This window comes from Anabrus simplex, chromosome 7, assembly GCF_040414725.1.
Source record: "Anabrus simplex isolate iqAnaSimp1 chromosome 7, ASM4041472v1, whole genome shotgun sequence".
Taxonomy (NCBI): domain Eukaryota; kingdom Metazoa; phylum Arthropoda; class Insecta; order Orthoptera; family Tettigoniidae; genus Anabrus; species Anabrus simplex.
This window is the reverse complement of record NC_090271.1, coordinates 177,045,846-177,072,858: the sequence shown is the minus strand read 5'-3', so window position 1 is coordinate 177,072,858 and position 27,013 is coordinate 177,045,846. Positions and strand designations below refer to the sequence as shown.

At 37.7% G+C, this 27,013-nt stretch overlaps 1 protein-coding gene across 2 annotated transcripts in view; it reads right to left on the bottom strand.

Moving 5' to 3' along the window:
• Nucleotides 1–27,013, bottom strand: part of LOC136877441 (katanin p80 WD40 repeat-containing subunit B1) — a 267,324-nt gene that overhangs the window by 163,500 nt on the left and 76,811 nt on the right. For both annotated transcript variants that reach the window (XM_067151483.2, XM_067151484.2), the window contains exons 5-7: nt 26,529–26,716; nt 16,064–16,381; nt 4,799–4,923 (exon numbers count right to left, since the gene is read on the bottom strand). In XM_067151483.2, the coding sequence (XP_067007584.1) occupies nt 4,799–4,923; nt 16,064–16,381; nt 26,529–26,716 (631 nt within the window). The remainder of the gene's footprint in view (nt 1–4,798; nt 4,924–16,063; nt 16,382–26,528; nt 26,717–27,013) is intronic.

Sequence of the window (27,013 nt, the reverse complement as noted above, 5' to 3'; positions counted from 1 at the left end):
AAAAAGCGTTAAAAATATTGATAAATTTATGAATATCTCAAAAACTGTTATTGATAGACACTTGAAACTTTGTATGTTGTATCATGCTGATACTGACATTAAATGATCAAAATTCTAAGGTGATAGGATGAAAACTGTAGATTTTAGGATTTTCACAGATGCATTGCCTTAATGTTTCCTTTTACATTTCGATTATGGCACTTCTTATGTTTAGACTGCACCCATTTTAGCTCTAGGTTTGGAGGAGAGGCTACTTTAAAATAATAATAAATCAACAGTTGTTGTTTGCAGTTATGTTTGGATGTAATCATAAATAAACATAAATAAAGATTACAAGTACTATTTAGTTTTATGTTGTTGTTGGTAACTGTATGTCTGAACTTCATACGTAGGGTAAACTAGACAAGAACGTAAAACTGCTTACTGTCTCCATAGGACTCAGTATACTCATTAACAGAAATTTTATACCAGCTGTAGCAAATCGTACTCAAATATTTGGACTCCAACCAAACATCCAAACATCAGCAAAACTGAAGTTTGTTGCTTCCAATTAAACAATAAAATGGCTAACACGGAGTTAAATGTGTACATAGACAACCAGAAATTGAGACATAATAGGTACCCTAAATATCTAGGAGTCACACTGGATAGAACACTGTCTTATAAACATCTCCTGAACATCTCTGCCAAAGTAAGAACTTGCAACAATATAATTCATAAGCTGTGTGGAATAACTTGGGGATCTACAGCTGCAACTCTGAGATGTTCAGCTTTAGGGTTGGTCTACTCGACTGCTGAATACTGCGCTGCTGTTTGGCTAAATAGTGTCCACAAAAACATCATAGATATCCAGCTGAACACTACAATGCATCTCATCACTGGCACAATTAAAATCTATTCCCACGCAGTGGCTACCAGTGTTAAGTCATATCTCTCCTCCAGATCTCAGATGTAAAGATGCTCTCCTAAGAGAATTCAGTAAAATAGTGAATAACCCAGAACTCCCGATACATAATGACATCAGCGATGCGAATATTAATCGTCTGCGTTCGAGAAAACCACCAACTAGAGATGCCATGAACTTTTGGAGCATCAACTACCAAACTTCCACTGAAAGGCAGAAGAGACTCAACGACAAATACTGCCCGTCAATGCCTTCTGTGAAGAAGACGCCACCACCTGGTTTCAACCTCCCTCGTAGACTATGGTCCGCACTGAACAGGATCCGAACAAACCATGGGAACTGTGCAGTCTTCCACTACAAGTGGAACAGAATTCCAACGCCTCAGTGTAACTGTGGCGCTACACAACAGACAGTAAAGCACATCATCAAAGAATGCAGAACTAGAAAATACAATGGCAGTGCTAGTGACTTTGCTTTTGTGACTCCAGAGGCTATAAACTATACAAACAATTTGGACGTACGTATTATACCCGTAACACGGTTCTAAGTTAAAGTCCCTGATGTATGTGGAGTTATGTTACCCGCCGAGCACGCTTACCCTGCGAGCATGTTAGCTGTAAGCAGCGGGGAAGTGAGACGTCAGAACTGGAGAACTTGGTCAAGGTTGTATTATGTCAGGCGACAGAATGTTCGATTCTCTTCCATCATTAATTTATTCTAAATGGATTAAGATATGAAGAAATGAGCTACATCACCGTGTAGCCTAATTTTTTATAATCATGATTCCCAAGTTTCAAGGAGATCTGTTGAAATTTACGGACGATACTAGCCATTACAATTTCTTGAGGATACTGAATAAATAGGAAGGCATTTCGCTTGTCAAGCCAGTTCACCTTGTACCACAGCCGAGATCGCACGGTCAGCTGTTGGATATTCTACGGTCACAATGTAAGGCGTCAGTTCGACTCTCTGCAAAAGTTTTAAGTCCGCGTATTATGACGCACTACAAGACTTAGAATATTTTCAGTGCCGTGTGTATGGTGACAGAAACTGTGTCTTAAAGAAAATGTGAACAGTTGAGGAGTGTTATCATTTACGAGAACAGTGTGACAGAAACTTACATTTTTCACCAATATGATATTACGTTAATATAATTTGATGTTCGTATTTGAATGAAAGTGATTAACTTTACAGTGAATACTGAAAGTGTTGAAACATGATCATCAGTGAAACGTCAAAACTGTCCATGATTTTATGTTCAATTTTGACAAATTGTACTAGTAGTGGAACATAATCCAATATTTTCAGACTGTTCAGGTTACTGAATTTACGGTAGTGAAGCATCATAGTGCATAGTTGTTCTATCAAAGGTGTTGGGACATTTTTCAAACTGTACGTCGATGTTACGAACGACTGATATAATTAATCATATTTAACAGTGTTGTCGAACTTTGATTCTCTTTTACAAGTGTCCAGATTCTTAAATGAGCATAAACTCAATACAGTACTTAAACAATCTAGTGCATTTAACATTCCATAAATATCACGATAAGACTTGTGTCGAACCCAGGACGGTTCCAGGAAGGTCAGGGGTTTTTTTTTTACATTTTGATAGTGAATGGGACTAAATTCATGGAAATTTTTTTTTTTTTTTCATTTGATGTCGTGTGAAGTATTAAAACGGGATACCTTGTTTCCTACATCGTTATTTGAACAATATTCTAACACTTAACTTTAATAAGGCGACTTTTGTTTTACGTGATTAATACATCACGAGTTTAATTTTGAGTTCACATTAATCCATCAGCAATGACTGTGTTCGTTTAACTAATTAGTGAAATCCCACCGTGAAGGCAATTCAGTGCAGCTTGTGACTTGTTAAAGATCGCTACTAACTACAATCTCATTTGTGCAGACCAATTACTTTGAATCCATTTCATACCCCAGTGCCACATTACAACTAAGACAACGAGTGCTCCTAGACCATCCAGACCTCCGAGATATTCGAGACCTTCCAGATAATACTGATGTTGACTCCCATAGGGAACTTAAAATATTTGTCCTGAATGAGTAAATTTATAATTCCAATATAATGGTCCGTTATTGGACATTATAAATTTTCCAGCTAACTCATTCTTGGTTGCCTGCGTTTCACCCTCGTGTGCTAAGTTGGGCTTGTCAGTTGGGCCACCAGCAGTGCCAATGCACTATGAGAGCTATGTCTCATTTCCAAAAATTGATGCCTGCCTGGCCATCAGATGATATTGATGTTGACTCCCATAGGGAACTTAAAATATTTGTCCTGAATGAGTAAATTTATAATACCAATAAAATGGTCCGTTATTGGACATTATAAATTTTCCAGGTAACTCATTCTTGGTTGCCTGCATTTTGCCCTCGTGTGCTAAGTTGGTCTCGTCAGTTGGGACTTAGCACACCTCCCAAGACGCAAGGCCAGTGGCACTCCTGGTGGCTTCAAGTAGCTTATGCAGTGGCCTCCACGGTATGCACTAGCCTTGCGTCTTGGGAGGTGTGCGAAGTCCCAACTGACGAGACCAACTTAGCACACGAGGGTGAAATGCTTAGCTGGCAAATTTACAATGTCCAATAACGGACCATTATATTGATATTATAAATTTACTCATTCAGGACAAATATTTTAAGTTCCCTATGGGAGTCAACATCAATATCATCTGATGGCCAGGCAGGCATCAATTTTTGGAAATGAGACATAGCTCTCATAGTGCATTGGCACTGCTGGTGGCTTCAAGTAGCCTATGCAGTGGCCTCCATGGTATGCACTAGCCTTGCCTCTTGGGAGGTGGGCTAAGTCCCAACTTAGCACACGAGGGTGAAACACAGGCAACCAAGAATGAGTTAGCTGGAAAATTTATAATGTCCAATAATGGACCATTATATTGGTATTACCTTCCAGATATTTTCCAGACCCGCTCGGAAGATGGTGGCACCATGTGCAAACATTGCGACCCCGCAATGTATCAGGACCAGTTCACCCCAAGGAGAAGTACTCATTGTAACTGCTGTGCTCAGGTGATGTTAAAATCTGACTTTATTTCATGAATAAACTTTTTAAAATAATTAGTGTTCCATTATACTTATCTTACTTCCCTCTCCTCAGTAACAATTCAGATAAGAACCGGTCATCCGTGGGCCGAGTCTTGTGTTCAGCTAGCCATCGAAACAAACTTTTACAGTTACAGTACATAGTGTAGATCTTACAACAATAGACTCTGTATCTCTAGCCATACGCTAAATAAATAAAAATGGACTGAGATAGTGATTTAAGATTTGGTAGGATTTCTTCAGCACCATTACTAGAATCTCATCTCTAAGACAGGATGGTAGCTGAATCTCTAGCTAAAGCTTTAAAAGACCCTGGTAGGGCACCTCGAGCTCCCAGTAAAAGACCATAAAACTCTATCGACTAAGTGATAGTTACCTTTGAAGAAATTTACTGTGAGTTCATAAATATTCTTTTCTAGCTGTACCCCTGTATCCTGCTCATTTCCCAACTCAAATCTTATTGTGGGATCCACAATTACACCTTGCCTTGTATTAGTCGAGTGCTCGATTATGTCATTCTTTTGAGTTGATCCATTCACAGCAAGGCAAGAAATATCTGGCTGCATAATGTTAATCATGAGTACATCAGAGAATGACTATGAAATGACTAGATATCCTTTACCTAGCCAGGCAATGGAAGTGAGTTACAGGAAAACTATGAATATAACTCATTGCCTCTACGACTGATGGACTACCAAAAGGAAAAAATTTTGGAAGTAAACGTGTATCAGTATGCAACGAAAGAAGTCTCTCACTAGTTTTTGACTTATTCAAGTGAACTACATTACTATATATGGTAAAATTACTCACGGCTGCGATTGGGTTGGAAGATGGCTCGATAATCTCCAACATTCTGAATATCTGCCAGTGATTGGGAGTCATCCTCTGGATCCGTCCCAGAACGATCTGATTCCTCAATCGTCTTAACATCTAAACTGAAAGAAAGGAATACTGTAAACTATTTTTCCTCTTCACTTTCATAAGGTAGTCGCTGTGTCGTGCAAAATTTGTCCTAGAATTTACAAAAAACACAGACAATTTTACTGGCTTGCTTCTACTGAAAATTTCACAATATTTTGAAAAGATAATTACAAAATAATGCAAATTATTCTTTCAGAGGAAGTCAGTCATACCCAACAAACTCAAGTTATGAGAAACTATTCATAAAACTAGAAATATTAGTATTCCTTTATTAGACTGTAATTGTGATAAATCTGTAAATTTTTACAAGGTGGCATGCAATTGTTTTCCCTAATAAACTCTAAGACAAGTATCTAAGTAATTTTTATTTTTATTCTGCATACCATAGCTCAAGAATAGAGACCTCTTAACTGCAATTAATTTGAAATATTACTTTATGATTTCATGTGTGTCTACACAAAGCCTCTGGATCGTTCTGTGAAGACCACTTAATAAAATATCTAGTAAAATAGCTTAAAATGAACTAACAACACAATCTCGTATCTGACAATTATGACACTAGCCTCATAAGTGCAATATGTAAATTTTAAGCACAAAATTACAAATTTTGTACAATTCAATGTGTTTATCATCAAATTTAATTCAAAATTTGTAACTTTATTTTTCCAACCATATACATTAGGACAGTTCTCTTCCATTGTGATACTCAATATTTAGCCTATCACAGCCATTTTAGAAGTGTTATACAAAACCTATTTAGTCCCTATTCCGATCTATGGAGAAGAAACGGACTGCAACATTCAGAGAGGATGACAGGGTCCATGGAGAGGAAATGAAGTACCATAGAAGCATGCTGAGTAAGACATGTAGGGCCATATAAGGAATATAGAGAGGTACAGGACAGGCTGGGAATAGAGAAATTGCAAAAGAGAATAGAGACCAGTAGACTGACATGGTCTGACCACGCTGGGAGGATGGAAATATCATAACTGCCAATTTTCAAAAAGATAAATCCGGAGGATTCTAAAGAGGAAATTTTTTAATAACACGTGCATGCATCGCAAAGTCTTCGGACATTATGAAAACGGACAGCAAGGGGAGAGATTATACACAATACTAATACAAGTCAAATATATTTTAGGACCACCCCTGAAATTAAATACTGTCCAATATTTTTCATCTAAGTTTCCTTATACAGCTGATGATGACCACTAAGTGGTCGAAACATGTTCTGTGAGTGATAATGTTTATTTTATTTTGCCCAACGCAAAAAATAAAGTATCGATTAGGTGGTTCTTTAATTATTCTTGTTGATTATACTCATCGATACGGTCATGAAGTGGACTACTTGCAATATAATTATCAGGCGCGCTGAGAACTCCAAGCTGAATGTATCTACATCTACCAGGACGAGCAAGCGTGTGAGCAAAACAGCTGTGAGTGACGTAGATGCAGGAGCGACGTACACTAACCTGCCCAACTCATCAACTTGCCTCGTGACAAGGAATGGATACACCTGGAACAATGAGTCAGGCATTCGAAAACTTTGGATTTAGAGATTTAGAAAACTTCTTTAATAACAGTCGTATCATCTTGGGACATACGCCATTCTGTAGCCAATTTCAAGAGCGTCTCCATTATCAAATCTCAAGAAAATCCATCAAGGGATTTTTGAGTAAATCCACTTTCAAATAATCATGCTATCTTATTACGTGTAGGCCTTGACATTATAAAAGGCAGGGCTACACAGCAATAGACAAGCATTCTTCGACAAGGGCTCTACATGGCCAGATTCTCTGTTATTCTCTCCGTCAACAGTAGAGTCGAGTGACAACATAGTGATTATCAAGCGCGACGTGTAAGTTCTAACGCCGAGAACCAAACTCAGGATAATTCTTCAACTGCAGAACTTAGTATTTCTTCGGTCAAAACCCAAGTGAAGTGTTTAACTTATTCCATAGCTACACAAGAATTAAAAACATTATTTCAGTAACTATGATATTTTAAAGGTGTTTAAAATATTTCATCATGATAACACATGTGTTGGCCTATTTCTTGCAATTCAACAGTTAAGTGCTCCTTAACTGGTGATAAATTTTTAGTACGATAAACTGTGCCAACCGCACTGCTGAAAGTGAGCAACGTAAACTGATAATCCATTATAGTGTTAGTCTTAACTGAATTCGATGTGATTTCTGCTCATACTTGTACATAATTACTTCTAAATATTCTTCAGTGACTTTATTATTTTACGAGACTCACTGTGCTAAGAGTGACTGACAAGTTATTATTTATTTCATTGCTATTAGCAGTGTCTTATGGATAAACTCTTAAATAGCCATTTTTGTGTCAAGTGCGACAATATTATTATTCTTTGTGGCAAGTAACCACAGACAGTGCACTACAAGTGAACGGTATTTAGATTCATCGTTTTCAGTGGTAAATAACTATGAATTGTGTTCCATCATTTCGTTTCTTAAATCAATGCTATCCACATTTTCAACTTTTGAAGTGACATTCAATAATTTCCATCTGCAAGTGTCAAGTGAAGTTTTTGGCACCTTCAAACTACATGTTGTGTGCCTACAACAATTAAAGTCAGTTTTTGGTGTCAACGGATTCTGAATGTGTCGGAGGACTGTACAACTGTGGACACTCTTATAAAGTTAAATTACGAGTGATTACGCTGCATCAAGATCACCGCAGACCTTTGAGAAATTAGAGACCTTCAGGTACGAGGTATGGGTTCGAGTCCATGGCGACTAGTGGACTTGGGAGTATGAGTCCAATTCCATGGTGATGATAGGATCCTGTAGCACGAGTCCAATTATATGGTGACGAGAGGACCCGGGAGTACGAGTCTGCCTTGAGAACCATTCAGGAAGACAATTCGGGAGATGGCAGTTCACTGCACCGTGATATGAATTTCAACTTGCCAATATTTTTTAATAAATTGAACATTCAAAATACATCTTCACTTATTGTAGATAGAACCTATCCTCCTCTACCAAGCCCTAGCTATTTTTGCATACGAAACGCCTTGAAAACTTTCATCCATGCTCTTTTAAATAACAAGTTAGTACAGGCTGTCTTTTACTGGTAAGGTACGTATGTATTACAGACATGTAATTATGATTATTCACAGCCTTCAGCGATGGAAAAACTGAGGTGTTACTTCTATGGCGACTGTTAGCTTAAAAAAAAAACATGTTCACGCTACCTAGTGGCACTAACCTGTATTGTGAGTTCGGTAGTGTGCACATAAACTGAGGGACCTAACAAGCGGTGCTACTGTTACCTCGTCTAGTCAGTTACTGAGAGTCAAACTGGTAGCATGCCTTACATCATGCTTTCTCACAATTCAGACAAGATGGACCCTGGTCCATCTCAGACTGGATGTTTTGATCCCAAGTGAAGTCATGGATTTAAAAAAAAAAAAAAAATCATAATGATTATCAGTTTCTGGAAGTGAAATGGAGTAAAACTTCAATAATAATAATAATAATAATAATAATAATAATAATAATAATAATAATAATAATAATAATGAAAATGAAAACCTACAACCTGTTTTCCAGTCATTGACCGGGTCAGGGATGTAATGAATGAAGCAGACATAGGCTGTTAGTACGATGGGATCGCCACTCCCAAAGTGATGTATTAATGAATGATAGATGCTATGAAATGAGAATGGAGAGTGTTGCTGGAATGAAAGATGACAGGGAAAACCGGAGTACCCGGAGAAAAACCTGTCCCGCCTCCGCTTTGTCCAGCACAAATCTCACATGGAGTGACCAGGATTTGAACCACGGTATCCAGCGGTGAGAGGCCGACGCGCTGCCGTCTGAGCCATGGAGGCTCCAATAATAATAATAATAATAATAATAATAATAATAATAATAATAATAATAATGTTATTTGCTTTCCATCACACTAACTAATTTAACAGTTTTCGGAGATGATGGGGTGCCAGAATTTAGTCCCACAGGAGTTCTTTTGCGTGTCAGTAAACCTACCGACATGAGGCTGACGTATTTGAGCACCATCGAATACCACTGGACTGAGCCAGGATTGAACCTGCCAAGTTGGGGTCAGAAGGCCAGCACCTCAACCATTTTAGCCACTTGGCCCAGCAGAGGACCTCTCATGTGCCCAACCACGTGAGTAATACATACCTCTTCTCTGAATACCTATGAAGTATGTAAATGTACAAATTTTAGGTTTTGAAGGTGGAATACCTTCATCTGGTGAATTTCCAGCAATTTTTTTTCAAGAATATGACCTTGTTTTGGTTAGTGTACAAAAATGTGGTCAGCAGTGGCAATAGCAACGCCAACATGATGTCTTACTAAAATGTACTATACTTATGCATGGTTAAAATAATCCTAATATTTGGATAACTTAATTTTATGGTACATTATTTATTTCCAGACTACCAATTATAATTTTACCCAAATTGTTACTATGATTTCTAATTAATCATAACAATGACATGTGTTTCTAATTTTATATGGTACATTATTTATTTCCAGACTCCCAATTTTAATTTTACCCAAATTGTTACTCTTCTTCATTTTCTTCATCATCCATTCCCTTTTCCATATTCTGTCTGGGTAGGGTAGTGTACCAAAGCCCTCCACTTTACACGATCTTTACACCACTCCTCTTCTAGTACTTTAATGCTATCGACTCCTCTATTTACAATACAGTCCACAACAGAGCTCCTCCATCTCATTCTAGGCCGTCCCCTAGGCCTCTTTGCAGTCTCTGTATCCATGAATGTTCTCTTTGGTATTCTCTCCCCTGGCATTCTCATTATGTGTCCAAACCATTTCAGTTTCACTACATCAATCTCTTCTTGAAGTTTACACACTCTCATGCTTCTCCTTATTTCCTCATTTCATATTCTATCTCGTCTTGTTTTCCCTATACGCTCCTCAAGAACCTCATTTCAGCTGATTGTATCTTACTTTGGTTCCGCTTAGTCAACGTCCAAGCTGCTAAAGCATAGGACAGTATAGGTTTATAATAGGATGAGTATAAAACATTCTTGCAACTCACTGGCACATCTTTGTTCCATACAATGTCTCTCACACACTGGTAGAAACTTGCGGACTGCTGTATTCTTAAATCAATAATCTCTCCATCCAAATTTCCATCTTGTGACATCATGCTGCCCAATTATTTAAAAATTTTCACTTCTTCAAGAAGTTAATTTCCTATTCTTATCACTTCTCTGGATTTTCTGTTACCTCTCGTCATGATCAAAGTCTTGCTTTTTGCAGCACTGATCTTCATTCCAAAATTTCTTATCCTCTCATTCCATAAATCAACTTGTGTCTGTACTTCCTCTTCATTATCTCCCCAAACTACAATGTCATCAGCAAAGAGCACAGACTCTACTTGCTCGCCCATCATCTTCTCCTTGACATTATGTAGAATTCTAAGCATGATGATAAAGAGTAAGGGAGACAATACACTTCCCTGTCTTAAGCCCGTCTCAACTCTGAACCATTCAGTTTGACCCACTTTGGTTCTAACATAGCTTTTGCAATTTTAATACAATGTTATTATCATATGCAATGTTTCATTCCCAATCTGTGCCTCTGTCGATGTTTTCCATACCAAATTCCTTGGGGCAATGTCATATGACTTTTCAATATCTAGAAATGTTACTACCATGTCCTATCCATATTCCCAATACTTTTCCATCATTTGATGCAATGTAAATATTGGGTCAAATGTGGACCTGCCTCTTCTGAAACCATTTTGGTGTTCTGCCAATTTTCCCTCTACTCTGTCTCTTATTCATTTATCCAAGATTCTTTCAAGGATCTTAGCTATGTGAGGTATCAGTGTCACTCCTCTGTAATTTTCACATTGCTTCCTGTCTCCTTTCTTGAAAATTGGTATAATGACCCCTTTCGTCCACTCTTTTGGAACAGTCTTTTCTCTCCATATCACTCTGAAGAGTCTATACAACCACTGTAGATCAATTGCTCCTGCTGCTATTATAATTTCTATGGTGACCTTGTCAATTCCAGCTGCCTTGCCTCATTTCATCATTTTAGTGGCCTACTCAATCTCTGCCATGAACACCTCATTTTCCTTATCTTCCATCTGCAGTATATCTGATTCTTCAATTTCTCCATGTACCAAGGTATTTTGCACATTGTAAAGCTGTTGAAAGTATTTTCCCCACCTCTGCAATATATCCTGCTTCTGTGTCATCACTTCCTCCTGTTCATTTCTAATGAAGTTAACACCTTCACCTGGGTTTTTCTTCTCTTTTACCCACTGGAATAAGATCTTTTTGCTTCTGGTTGTATCTTCTAGCAAAGATTCAGTAAATTCTTGCCAGCATTTCTTTTTCTCTTCTTGAACCACCTTGGAGCACTCCTTCTTGCAGTGCCTGTATTCTTTTTGCATTCTGTTCTGTTTCTCAGCTTTTTTTTTTTCCAAGCTTGTTTCTTCCGTTTAACTATATCTTTTACCCTGTCATTCCACCAGGGCATTTCTTGATCTTTCTTCCTTCCTGATACTCTTCCAAAGGTCTTTTCTGCAGACTCCACCATGGCTGTTTTAAAGTACGCCCATTCTTCTTCGACTCTACCGATGTCTTCCTTAGGCATACTTGTTTTAATGTGTGCCTGAAACTCTTCATTTATTTCCTTCTGCAATTTCAACACCATTTGCTTTCTCTGTCTAATCTCAGTCATCTTTTGTATCTTTCCCATCTTTAACTTAGCAATCATAACTCTGTGATCTCCAAAGATTCACTTGAGAGGACTGTTACGCCAACATTTTCCTGTTACCTTTCTCGACCAAAATGTAACCTATCAGAGTTACCATTTTGTTATCCCAGCTATATCTTGTTATCTTCTGACTGTTTTTCTTTCAAAACTATGTGTTACCAATGATCAGCTCATTTCTTCTACAAAAGTCTACAAAAATATCTCCAGTCCTGTTTCTCTTCCCATATCCAAATGGCCCTATAACCTCTTCATCTCCTTTTCTTCCCTGACCTACTTGGACATTCATGTCCCCTATGATCACAACTTGTTTGTCCTGTACATGGCCTTCCAGATATTCATGTATTCCTCTACATCTGTATCTGTATTTCCTGTTTGCAGAGTATACCCTTGAATTATATCTATAATGCCAGTTTCAAGTCTCAACCTGGCCTTAATCAACCTGTCACTTATGTTTTCCACCAATCCTAACTATCCTTTAGGTCTTTTCTAATTATGAGACCTACACTATTTATGGCTTCTCTTTCTCCACTACAGTATAAGGAGTATCCTTTCTTTAGATTCCTCTCACCTTTTTCTTTCCATCTGGTCTCATTGATTCCCAGCAGCAATGCTATATCCTTGTCAACCATAAAATCTACAATTTCTTTCCTCTTTCCCTGATTGTGTCACTACATTGATGGTCGCTATTTTGATGTATTTAGTTGCTGGTCTCTCATTTCTCTCAGCATCACAAGAACTGCACGTCGCTTGTGGGGAACGCCCTAGCATTTTGCATGTTGCTTGTGGGGGACGCCCTAGCATTTTCCGAGACTTCAGCATTGTCATCATAAAGGCTTTTATTACGATGAGTTTGCCACTCCCAAAGGCATTTTAGAGCTACTGCCAGCCGAAACTTGTAGGCTGCTCCTAAAATGGAGAACTGACGCCTTTTCTAGCCACTCCTCTGGAGTACAAACGCTACAGTTGATATGGGGTTTCAGTGGAATTTCCTCCACCCAGGACCCATTTCCCTTCTATAAGGACTCCTCCGCCTGCAGCCATTAGTCCTTATAGTGGATCAGGCTATTTACCGCCGCCCAACACTTGACGTGGAGACAGTGGCTGCATGGTTTACTCCATTACCATAGCAGATTTAACTATGATTTCTAATTAATCATATCAAAACATGTGTTATATGTACCTTTGGCAAAGATAGTAATATTACCTTTAGCTGACTTGTGAATTTTTACTTATGCATTGTACCTACACTACTAAATTATATCTTGAAAAAATTATGAAAATTTTTACTTAAAATAGTATTTTAACATTCTGATGTTACTATGATTATTATCAACTCTTGAAGCATCAAGATTTAATGCTGTGTTGTTACTCAAAATTGTAAAACTGTAACTTTAATTTAATATCCCCTCTTTTTATGTTTTCTATTACCTTCTGTTTTGTTCTGGTTTGGATTTTTAACCTCCTTTGTCTTTCTAACTATTGTAAAAGCTTATCTTATTTCCCTTTTGGAAGGCGTTAATTTTTGGGTATGGCTGCTCTCGTTTTAATTTTTCTTTGAAAATGTGCTTTCATTATTCAGTGAATTTGCAACTCCTTTAATTATAACTCAAGTTTCACAACCCTTTAGGAGACCTTTTCTAGCAACCGCCAACTGAAAATTTCTTATTGTTTCTATTTATTAATTGATCTATTATTTCAATTAACTGATCCCTATTTTATTTACTTTTAAAGAAAATCCATTTTATTATATTATTTCCTTATATCTATTCATTATTTTTAAATATGTTAAAAATTCAATTCAATTATTTATTCAATTCATTTTTAAACTTAAGAATTGTTTGTATTTATGGCTTTCAGATTAAAGTACGCTGAGGGTATCTTCCCAAGTTTTACGATCATTTTACACCCCTGCTAAAGGTGTTATGGGTTAAGTTTATTTCCAGCATAGATTCTCAAGGGGCAATTTTTTTTTTAAGGGTTTTCAATTAAGGTAAGTTGTTTATGTTCTTAATTTGTGATATGTGATTTTTCTTAGTTTATGCTTGATACTTCTGCTGTACTTCAGTTTCCTATTTTCCTTTGTTTTCATTGTGATTGCCCTTCCCTTGCACATATCAATGCTCAGCACTGATCAGAACCCTTATGACCAATAGCATAGCCTGTTCTGTGTTACATTTCAAAAATGCTGGAAATCGAACGTGAGACCCCTCGAACCAAAGGCCAGTATGCTAACCATTTAGCCATGGAGCCGGACATTGTTGTTGCTGTTAACATAATACAGTAGAATTCCATTAGTCCAGCATCCAATAGTCCGGAACACCCGATGGTCCGGCATCATTCCAGGATTTTAAAATGTTTTTTCTTAAGTTTGTGACAGTTAAAGTGCACAGCGCGGTTCAAAACCACCCGGAAGTGTCCACTACGCGCCTGCTATTGTTAGACACAATCGGCATTGTTGGCTGTCATCACACACAGGTTCAGTTCATTGTTTTGATTGCGAGAACTTTTCGCTACAGTATTTTTTCTTGCGATGTAGGATCCGTATTACAATAGTGCACTAGTATAGTGAACATACATATCAAAGTGCCCTGTTGAAGTTTTCTTGGTATTTAAGCAGTGACAATGTTCTCAAAACCGAAACATTCAAGTTCCAAATCAGGAGAGAAATGTAAGCACGTAACTCTGACCATCAACCAACTGGAAAAAGGTGAGAAAGGTGAGAATAAAAATATTTTGTTGAATGAATTTAATACTGGCTCGTCAACCATTTATGACATAAAAAAACAAAAAGATGAACTAATGAAATTTGCTTCTCAATCGTTAACAACCGAAAATTTGGCTTCCTTAAAAAAACCAAGACTGGAAAAATTAGACAGCTTGTTGTATAAATGGTTCAGTGCAGTATGCTCCGAAGGAAAGCCAGGGTAACAAGGCCAGCGGTTACTGAAAAGGCAAAAGAAATTTGGACAAGACTTAGATGTTGCACAAAGTGAATACAATTTTTCTGATGGTTGGCTCAGAAACTTTAAAGTTTCGGCATAGAATTTGAAGACTTGATGTAACTGGAGAGACACTTTCAGCAACTTGGGTGCTGCCCTAATTTTGAGCTCAATTTATTAAACTAATGATTCTGCTTATCAACATTTTACGCTGTGTTACAGCTGTTTTCGCTGTAGCCTTAACCTATATCGTTGTAAGAGGTACCGCCCGATAGTCCGGCATTTTCAGTAAACCGGCACCAAGCCGGTCCAGAACGTGCCGGACTATCGGACTTCTACTGTATTATATTTTTCTCAAATTAATATTTCATAAGTACAGTAAAAACCACGATAAGACATTGTCCAAGGGACCACATTAATACACTGTATTAAGTAGGGAGAAACTAAGCAATGTAATTACATAATCTGTACGTTGTTCACGGTAAAGGAGACTATATACTGACATATTTTATTTAAATACGGTAGTTTTATAAAACACAGTACACTATATTATGATAGATACTGTACTATTTCTTCCTGACATTGTGGCTGAGGCAATTTAATCACAATTTTTTATATCATTCTTAACACAGACGATGGAATTCCTAATGAATCAGTGAGTTGTTTCTGGTTAAGATTTGAGTTTTCATTGTGTTTCTACAAAATGTCTAATTCATGGGATGAGGAACACACTTTCCCTTTCATACTCATAACCACAGACAAGCTTCAATACACAGAATACAGCTGAAAGGCAATTTTAGAACTGTTCAGGCAAACCAGTAAGGGATGTGATGAAAATGTTTCTTCTCTAACTCCCTTGAGATTTCATTAGTATGGAACAAATTGTTTCCAAGAAAACTTAAAACGTCCTCTCCATGATTCTACAGTATTAGGCCATATGTTTACTCTGAACAAACTTCAGATTCCCCATGGTAAAATTAAGATAAACTAATGGTGAGGTCCGAATGTTAACATACTCTACCAAGTTTTTAACTGCAGATAAAGTTCAAATTTCTACAGGTCTGTTGGTACACTTCCGATTAGCCAGTAAAATTTTATATTTCTTCTGAACTTTGCTAAAAATTAACCAAACAATATTCCCTTGATAAAGAGCATCTTTAACGGAGAGGGGGGGTGAAGTGCAATATATCAAGGTATTTAATAATGGCTTCCTATTGGAAGTCCAGGGATCAGGCAAAAAGCATACATTACCCAGGATAGCATAATAAATGGAAGTGTGTTATTGAGATTTTAGTCTATTTCAATTTTTAGGATCAGGCATTCTAATTCTGTTCATACTATATACAAAATTATCTGTATCTCACATCTCAATTGGATGAATCTCTGACAAGTGCAGTTACTGAAAAGATACTTTCCTAAAATCAGCAATCAAAATAATGGAGAAAAAATTAATGACTTACGTGGCCTTGGCAACATTCAAGGGCTTCTCTCGACTGAAACTCTTGCGGATGCTTTGACCATGTACAAACGGAGAGGGATTGGTGATAGGAGGACCTCCAAATGGCTGTACCTTGCTAAGATCCACTACGTGCAGTATGACATTGGTAACATGATATGAGGCGCCAATTAGTTGGTTCTGAGCCATGGCAATGTCCTGAAGCTTGCCCCAGGAGATGGGAACAGTGTCAAATGTGCGCATTGGCTCCCAGCCATGTACCTTCAGTAACTCTGATGACCCAGAAAACAAGCACTCTCCATTCTGACTGAAGGTAATACACCTGAGAAATAAAAATAACATACAGATTAATCTGACAAAATCACAACCTCAATAACAAACAGGAATCCTGTGGACTAATCTGATTAGTTCCCATCAAAATCATATGCATTCTGTATCCAGTTTCTCTAAATGAATCCCAAAAATGGGAACATTGAATCTCTGTTCATATGATAGTAATTTAAAATAGTTTAAATAACACTTAAAAAAAATTTTTGTGGTGTCTGGAATTTTAAAAACTAATTCTAGGTGTATTTGTGCTTCTGATTCCAAAACTGCTGTCCAATTTGTTCTAGCAGCTCTGGTTTTTTTAGATATTGTCAATTTTGTGATAATTGAGGTTTTTTGGATACTGTTAATTTTGTGATGATTTTTTAATTTATTTCCTATCAACATTAGTTGATTGTTTCTAGATATTATATCCGCATATGTAAAATACTCGTTTGTGAATATTTTATTTCTTTGCATATATATACAATCTGAGACAATAAAGTTCGGTGAATGAAGTCAGAACGGTTGATCCGGCAACACTGGTGACACACAACGCTACGCCTGTGTAGCAGCAGGTTTTGGCCACCTGCTCCTAGCATTGTTCAGTTGAGCATCGAGTGTGTGTGCCGTGTAAGACCTGTTTGACACAGTGTGTGTTTAGTGCGTTGGTTCTGAACTGCGAACAGGAACATGAACGACCAAGAGATCAATGTACAGTATTATTTTAAGTTTGGCAAGACACTGAAAGAAACACATGCGATGCTGGTGCGTTTATGAAGATCAAGCGCTGTCCTTGACGTGTGTGTATGAGTGGTTCGCCCATTTTCGAGGAGGCCGGGAAAGTGTTTCTGACAACCTCCGTAGCGGACGACTGGCGACCGCCGTCAGTGACAAAAACATTAAGAAGGTGAGGACATTAATCAAGAACAATCAGCGATTAACTGTGCGCGTGACAGCAGATGAACTGCAGATTAACCATGAATCCATGCGACATATCGTTACCCAAAAGTTAGGGAAGAGGAAAACGTGTTCTAGTCTTGTGCCACATCACTTGACTGATGATCAAAAGCAGGCACGTTTAGAGGCTTCATAGGATTTTGTCAAAACGGCGCATGAGACACCAAATTTCTTGAACTGAACTGTCAGGGAGGATGAAACCTGGTGTCTCAGGTACGATCTGAAACAAAATGGCAAAGCATGGAATGGCGTTCTCAGGGATCCGCTCATTGGAAAAAAGTCAGAGCCGGAAAGTCAAGCATCAAACTCGCTTTGATAGGAAAGAGATTTGACAATATTCCTGGCATCCAACGAAATATGATCAGGCTTTTGAACACCAGCCCAAAGGAAGCCTTCTTGCAAAGTTTCCAGGAGAGTATTGCTGATCTCAGCAGTGCATAGTTATGGGAGGGGACTATTTCGAAGGACAGTAAGGTCATTGTTGTGCATTATTCATCTATGTTGATAGTACAGGACTATTCACCAAAATTTATCATCACAGGCTGTAAATGGCTTCATCACAAAGAAAACGTATTAACAACTTGATGTTTTTGTTACATTTGTGGGAAGTACATGTTCCTTTTTTGCTTTACGTCGCCCTGATGCAGATAGGTCTTCTGGCGGCGATGGGATAGGAAAGGGCTAGGAGTGGGAAAGAAGTGGCCATGGCCTTAATTAAGGTACAGCCCCAGCATCTGCCTGGTGTGAAAATGGGAAACCACGGAAAACCATTTTCAGGGCTGCCGACAGTGGGATTCGAACCCACTGTCTCCCGAATACTGGATACTGGCCGCACTTAAGCAACTGCAGCTATCGAGCTCGGTAGTACATGTTCTCTCAGTGGAGACAAGTTATAATGGACTTTGTGAAAAGAGCCTATTTTGCTTACTTTAAATTGAAAGTGGAGGACCGAGATTAAGTCATGAGCACCATATTTCATAGCTTAAAAATGAGTACAAAATTTTATTGTTCCACCTTCTCAATACTTAAAATCATTTAACGTTTATCAAAACATTACAATATAATAATAACAGGTACTAGTTTCGGTCCGTTTTTGGACCAACATCAGCCTAGCCAAAATTACAAGCAAAAGACATAATCTAAAAATGAAGTGATGTGGATGAACAAGGGGATGGGATGGTGATGGAATGACATACAAAAGTAAAAACCTTATACATGTGTTACAATAAATATGACCAGAATATGTTAAAATTAACAGATAAATAAAAGCATTGTGATGTTGTATAAAATCACTTGATGACAAAGTCTTAGGTTGACGGTTGTAGTTGTGTTGCACACTTAAATTCGAGTGAAATCTTATGTAAGTTCTTATGTTTCTGGAAGATTCTAAGAGCGAAATCCACAATGGCGCAAAGGGAATTGTCCAATATGACTAGTATAGACTTGACGAATTGAGAAAGCTGGACTCGTTCTATGTAGCATGAACGATTGCTGTTTTTTAAGGTAGTCTCAATTCAGTCGGAACCCAATGAACCTGAAGAACAAAATTGGAATTAACTCGAGAGATCTAATGGAGAAAATACAAGGGGAAGGGGGGCGAAATAACGAGTACTCACCTTGCGCTTTTTGTAGAACAAGCTGCTGGAATGAGTGCAATGGAGAGAGTGAGCATCACGCGGAATAGAACAGCAAAAGAAGAGAGGGGAATGCGGAGGGGAAGGGTGACGTAAGTGTGGAAGGAGACGGGAGGGGGGGAAGGGGGAATGGTTCAGGGCGGGTTAGGAGAGAGGGAAGTTAATGGTATTTGTGGTGGTGGGGGGCCCTTAATTGATTTAAAGAAAGGGTTATGAACAGCTGATTTATTTTTTCCTATAATAGGAAATAAAAAGATCAAATAAAATATTGGGTTTCTCGGTAATTTCATTAAGATTGTAGTTGGCATTAAAATATTGATCCAAACGTATGTAAAAACTCTCAATTATGTTGAGTAGAGGTCCCTTTTTAGCTATTTCGAGTATGTCTGTTTCAATGTTCATAAAACTATGGTTATAATCGACCATATGTTGGCCGATGGCTGAAAATTTGTTGTATTTGACTGCGTTGAAATGCTCAGAATATCTAATATTAAAGCTCCTACCGGTCTGCCCTATGTAGGAAATATTTGAACATGTGTTACATCTAATTCTGTAGACACCTGATTTTGAGTACCTGTTTATTTTATTAATGTGCGAGGTGTTATGTAAGATGGGCATGTTGTTACTGCTGGTTTTGAAGGCTATTTTCATGCCTTTCTTCTTTAAAACATTAGTAATCAAGTGAATTCCACTGACATAGGTAAAAGTGGAGAAAGACTCGTGTTTGGATGGTTCTTTTTTTAAGTGTGGTCTTAGGTCGGAATTTGTGTTTAGTAATGATATTTTCTATGAATTGATTATGAAAGCCATTGAATCTAGCAATATGACGGATAGTATTCAATTCAGTGTGGAAATCTTTTTTATTCATGGGTACGTTGAATGCTCTATGTATAAGACTATTGTAGGTTGCTTTTTTGTGGGGGAAGGGATGAAATGAATCTTGTTGGATTGTGATGGCCGAATGGGTGGGTTTTCTGTATATCTTGTAGGTTAAGGACTCCTGTTGTCTAGTAATGGTAAGATCCAAAAAATTGATTTTTTGATCTACTTCTGACTCCAAAGTGAACTTAATGTGAGGATCGATGTTCTTTAATGTTAGAAGTGAGGTATTAGCATCTTGCAGGTGCTCGTTAATAACTACAAGGACATCGTCGACGTATCTAGCCCAAAAAGGATGTTATCAAATTTATTGTTGATTTTTGTGTTCTCGAGAAAGTCTAAATAGATTTCTGCGAGAATCCCGGAAGCCAGTGAACCCATTGCTAGACCGATTTGTTGGTAAATAGTACCATTAAACATAAAAAAGTTGTTAACTACCAATTTGAGCAATGCAATAAAATCTTCGATTTCCAATTTACTCAGGTGACCGATTTTTGTAGATTATTTTTGATGATGGGAATTAGTTTAGAAATTGGTATACTGGGGTACATATTAACGATGTCAAAGGAATGAAGTGAATAGTCAGGTCGCATGTTTAAGTTATTAAGTTTGTCTATTAATTCGAAAGAGTTTCTAACCGACTTCTTAGATGAAAAAAGGTAATTTTTAGTCAGAAACTTTTGGATAAATTGTGTAGTTTTATACAGGGGACTCGGTCTAAAATTGATGATTGGGCGAATGGGCACACCGGCTTTATGAATTTTAGGAAGAGCTCTAGCCGTAGGAAGTCCGGGGTTCATACTAATAAGCTGGCTTTTTTCTTGTTCAGTGAGCAGAAAGGAAGAATTTTATAAGGTTTGTTTTAGGAGTCTCTGGATTTTTTGTGTGGGGTCTTTTTTAACTATGGAGAAAGAACTATCTTTAAAGAAATCAGATGTTTTGCTGATATAATCTTTTTTATCTATCTATGATGACCGTCGTGTTACCTTTCTCAGCCTTGGTTACAATTAGGACGTTGTCTTTAATTTTCTTTTTTTTAGGGCATGTAGGAGTTTCATATCAGTTTGTGTGTTCTTGTTGTTAGAATTGGAAAAATTAGGTGAGTTCTTACAAGAGAGGATGTTATTAAGCTTCTTTTTGATTTCGTATCTTAGTTCATCTTGTGTGTCTGAAGGTGTTTTGGAAATGGCCAGTTCTGATTCAGTTATCATTGTGATGATTGAGTTGGTTGTGTTAGAATCGGGCCAGTTATGTTTGGGTCCCTTGGCTAAAATTATTTCTTCATTTGCATTTAGGGGAATATTGGATAGATTGATTACGGGTGAATGGAATTGGTTACAGTCATTTGCTGGTCTATTATTGCGTTTGATTCGATGGTCCTGCGATTTAGATTTCTTTAATTTCTCCAATTTATTATCCAAAGTATGTTGTTTTCTAGATAGGTCTAAAAATAATTTATCTTCAACTGATTGGAAAAAGATTGTCCAATGCGCTTTAGATAACATTTTAGTTACCGCGAGGTGAGCCTCGTATAATTTATGGTTGAGGAATGATTATTTCTTATACAAAAACTTGATTTCATCTTTCAACCAGATTTTGTTAGTTGTTCATGCTACATAGAATGAGTCCAGCTTTCTCAATTCGTCAAGTCTATACTGGTCATATTGGACAATTCCCTCTGCGCCATTGTGGATCTCGCTCTTAGAACCTTCCAAAAACATAAGAACTTACATAGGATTTCACTCGAATTTAAGTGTGCAACACAAGTTCAACCACCAACCTAAGACTTTGTCATCAAGTGATTTTATACATCACAATGCTTTTATTCATCTGTTAATTTTAACATATTCTGGTCATATTTATTGTAACACATGTATAAGGTTTTTACTTTTGTATGTCATTCCATCACCATACCGTCCCCTTGTTCATTCACATCACTTCATTTTTAGATTATGTCTTTTGCTTGTAATTTTGGCTAGGCTGATGATGGTCCAAAAAAAACGGACCGAAACTAGTACCTGTTATTATTATATTGTAATGTTTTGATAAACGTTAAATGATTTTAAGTATTGAGAAGGTGGAACAATAAAATTTTGTACTCATTTTTAAGTTAAGTCTTAACTCAATACGGAGCCCAACCATGAAGTTTATTACTTTAAACCATATTTCATATGTAAAATGTGTACAGAATACCTGCGACAGTGAACAAATGGGCAAAGGAAGAGTATTAAATTTGGTATTCTGATGGAATGGCATGAACAGAGCAACCACACTGATGACTGTTACTTTTGTTTAAACCATCAATAGGAAGAACCGGAGTCGGTGGAAATAACCCTGATTCAGCTTCTGTGAGACATTGTACATTCAGAAGAGATACCTTGTCCAACTTACTCTAGCCTTCTTGAGCTTTGCAAAGCGACAAATGAACCGACAAATGAGACGGAAGGTTGTGATGGTCAACATGATAGGATTTCAAAGGACCTTCTACATCGAAAGATTTCAGTCAGGATTAATTAAATGATCTCATTAGCGAACAAGAAATGGATAAATACCAACTTAAAATTAAGAAACTTTGCACCAAAAGTACTTGTTATCTTAATGGAGCACTGCTGTTTCTTTGTCTATGTTGTAGGCCTAATTTAATAACCTAACATGCCATAATATGAGGAGGAGAGCTGATATGCAAAAACTAATACCATTATCAGAATCTACGTTCCAAGAACACCCCAAAATGGGACTAAAATTGTGTTTCCCAGCATAATTTATAAGTAAACTATATCTTGAAACTAGCCTGTGAGTGGGGCAAGTGGGGCAGTTTCCCCAGGCCCAACACCATAGGAGGAAAGACTTAGTCCCTTTGGGGAAAGTAACAAGTTTTATTTCTAAATCATTCTTGGATCCAAAATAATTAGTGGTGATAAACCATCACATTTCTACTGTTGTGAAGTGCTCTCATAACATCAATGATGGCTACATTAAAATAATAATGCTATTTGTTTTACGTCCCACTAACTACTCTTTTACGGTTTTCGGAGACGCCGAGGTGCCGGAATTTAGTCCCGCAGGAGTTCTTTCACGTGCTAGTAAATTTACTGATACGAGGCTGACGTATTTGAGCACCTTCAAATACCACCGGACTGTGCCAGGATCGAACCTGCCAAGTTGGGGTCAGAAGGCCAGCGCTTTAACCGTCTGAACCACTCAGCCCGGCGGCTACATTAAAGATAACTCTGTGGTGGGTATTCGAATTAAACCCAATAATACAGCATTGGTTACTAGGAGCCAGCTTTGCTGAAATATGAAACCAATGGTTGAAATTTAGCGATACTATGAATCAAAGAATCTCCTCATGAAATACTCAATGTTCTTTGAGAGGTGTTCTACCAACAGGCTTGAAAAGTAATTATTTAGTTATTTCTTAGCTGTATATAACTGGTGAAACATACGTGTGACCTTCCATATCGATTACAATGGTTTGTAAGGCTTTTCAGGTGTTTGCTCTATTAACCAGCGTTTCGTTTAGGTCTGACACTAGACTCATCAGAGTGGGATGTCTCAGATCCCAAGATTAAACCCCTTTTAGAGTTGATGCCTCGCTGTATTGCTGCCATTGAGGGCTCGCAGAGGAGCAACTCGTTATTAACATCACATTCAGTGTCTTCCCATAACTTTTGGCCACTCAGTGTATGCCGCATTGCTAAAAACAAATGTATACAGACTTCAATAGAGAATAGCTTGTGTATTATCATGAAAATTAAAACAATGTGAAGTGAAAAGTTACAATACATATACTGCTTGTTGGTGCAATTACAATAAGGGCAAAAAAATGCAAGCCATCAGCCTCCAAACACTTCTGAATACTATGTCTTACACACAGGTGACATATTCCAGGTTAGCCAAAGGGATTATTGCACAAGCAGTTACAATCTCATGTCACAGTTGCAATAGCATGCATGGCATCATACCATAGACTGCATTCTTGAGAGTCCCCCACAAGTAAACATCAAGGGGAGTTAAATCACGTGAACATGGGAGGGGGCATACTAAATCGGGCCTCTTTGTCCTATCCAATGAGCTGGCAGTGTCAAGATAGGCGCACACATTTCTGTGAGGTTACATTAGGGTACCACCTTGTTGGAAGTAAAATGGATCATCACAAAACAACGCATGAATGCATGCAACAATCTGTATCTCCAGCATCTCCAAATAAGCCTGCCCAGTAATCATACCTTCGAAAAAGTACAGTCCAATCAGTCCCTTTGATGATAGCCTGCACCAGATATGGCCAACTTGATCGACATGAACATGAGGATTTATGGGGTCCAGTACACACAATTATGCCATTTCATTTAAACTGGGCCTCATCAGAACACACCATTTTGCTAACAAAATTTGCGTTACCTTCCCCCTGCACATCGAACCATTCACAAAGCTGATTGTAAGTCGTCGTCATTCTATAATTATGCACAACTGCTGTGGAATGTAAACTTTCTGTTTTGCTCTGTACAAAATATAACTTACGCGTGCCCTATTCACTACTGTTTCACGTTCACACTGTATGGCTGATTTCTGTGGTGAGCGTGTGAATATAAGAATGCATATAACACCTAGACAGAAGATAATTCACTTCCAGCTGTGCAAGGCTGGCCAAATTTTCCTTTATACGTACACATCACTGATCTGATTCATTCAAACTTATCCTGAAGGAGAGCAATGGTTACGCACGTTGGCAGTTCAGTTCCATATTCGTACCTCCATGGTCGCTGCACTTCAGACAGATTATTGGCTTTCCAATACAATTTCAGAATGGTTTTTCACAGCTCAAATGATAGATATGTTTGCACCATGAATGCACTTCCTACAATGATTGCAACACGTCACATCAATTAATGTGTGGCACCATAACACTAATGCCATCTGTTCATGAACTACACATGAACTACTACACATTCAATCAGTATTCAACACAATATTGAAGTGTATCAAATGTATAATGTGTTTCAAAGAGTGTATACATTCATTTTTTTAGCAACCTGATGTATTTACATATCTTTATCGAAGATGATATTCACATGGTTGGAAGAAAATGAAGATGAAGCTACCGATACAAGACTTTGTTGAAATTGATCATACAGCACTATGTTTAACCCGATGAGTGCTACGCCCGCCTAGACAGGCTGACACGGCCGGTCCACCAGTGCTACACCCGTCTATAGACGGTGCGCGAGAATTTTAATTTTTTTTACTTTCCCGGTTCACTTTCGAGTGCGAATTTTATCTCCGACATGTTCTGCCATCTGTGGGCAATATGTAGAACAAACCGATCAGAGATTATAGCTTCAGGAAGTAACTTACAGAGCTTTTTGTAGACGTCTGTGGAGTTCATCTGTGATGTAAACAAACATGGCGGAACAACAATTTAGTTGCTCTTGCAGTGATGTTATTTCGGATCACAGAATCTTTCAGTTATTAACCACAGTGGAAAGCGGTGATGGAGATAATCATTTTAAGGAATTGTTAAGCGATTTTGAAAGTGAGAGTGATAGAGAGAGTGCCAAAAATATTGTATGTGAGAGAGAAACAGAGCCTCCTTCAAAACTAAAGAAGAAAAACACGGTGAGTACAAAAGCTATTTTATCGCTAATTTCGTGGCGGATGGATTATTTTTCTTCACCAGAGTATCAGGTAACTGTGAAAGGCTCTGAGGGCCAAGTAGTGTTTGATGACAGCCCGAAAATCATCGATTTTTTGGAAACTTTTGTGCCAGTGGAGTTGGTGCAGATAGTTGAACAAATCGGCATCACAAACAACCAGTAGAAAACATTTAACTATCACCACATTCCAGGTTTGGAAAGTATTTTAAAATATCAACTTATATACTTCTCAGTAAGCCTCCGTGGCTCAGACGGCAGCGCGTTGGCCTCTCACCGCTGGATACCGTGGTTCAAATCCCGGTCGCTCCATGTGAGATTTGTGCTGGACAAAGCGGAGGCAGGACAGGTTTTTCTCCGGGTACTCCGGTTTTCCCTGTCATCTTTCATTCCAGCAACACTCTCCATTCTCATTTCATAGCATCTATCAGTCATTAATATATCACTTTGGGAGTGGCGACCCCATCGTACTAATAGCCTATATCTGGTTCATTCATTCCATCCCTGACCCGGTCAATGACTGGAAAACAGGTTGTAGGTTTTCATTTTCATACTTCTAAGTAGTTACATGTATTAATTGCATACAGATTTTAGGAAATAACATTATTTTGGGCTCTCTACTTTGTATAAAGATAATGCATGCATGGGCACATAAGTGTAATTTTGTTTTCTTTCAAAATAATATTGAACATTAGTGTAGGATTTTCCATTTGCATTTAGATTTATAAACTACCAAATTTTATAAACATTTTAAGCTAATCATCCCACTGATAAGTTAAAAATTGAGGCTTCTACGAATTGTTTTACATACGAATGAAAAAACTCAGCACTGAGGTACCAAACAGTCAACTGGTAACTCAGCACTTAAAAGGTTAAACAGCAGTTACCTCTTCATGAAAACACCACATATCACATATTTCCACAAGACAACACAAATGAACTTTCCTTGCACACAATGACATTTAAACAAATAGTTGTTTACAAATGCCTTTGAGGGAACAAATTTATAAACTAATGTGTTATTATCAGAATGTCATACCTTATTGCGCCAATATCCTTTTCTGATGTGGATATTTTCTGAAAGTTCTCCAAGTCCCAAAAGTTTACAGTACGGTCAGCACTACTTGAGGCCAATAGGAACTCATTTGGATGGAACTTAACAGCAGTCACAGAACCAGTATGACCAATGAACTCTTCCAATAATCTTCCAGCTCTCAGGTCCCAAAGCTAAAATTCAGAATGGAAAGCTTTTGAAGAATATCATATTACTGTAATAAAGTTGGCAAGATTTTGATGGCTATTTTTCTAGTATACTCATTGGAATGAAAACATCACCACATCAAGCATGACAGTTTGCACTTCACAGTTATATTCTATTCATTCAAAATTCATCAAATATTACAGCAAGTTATTCTCAAATGTATCTAAAAATAAGATACTTGAGAACACAGTCTGCATTTCTTAATGATATCTAAAAGGATATCCATATTTAAATAAAATACACTAAGAATTGAAGGGCTAAGT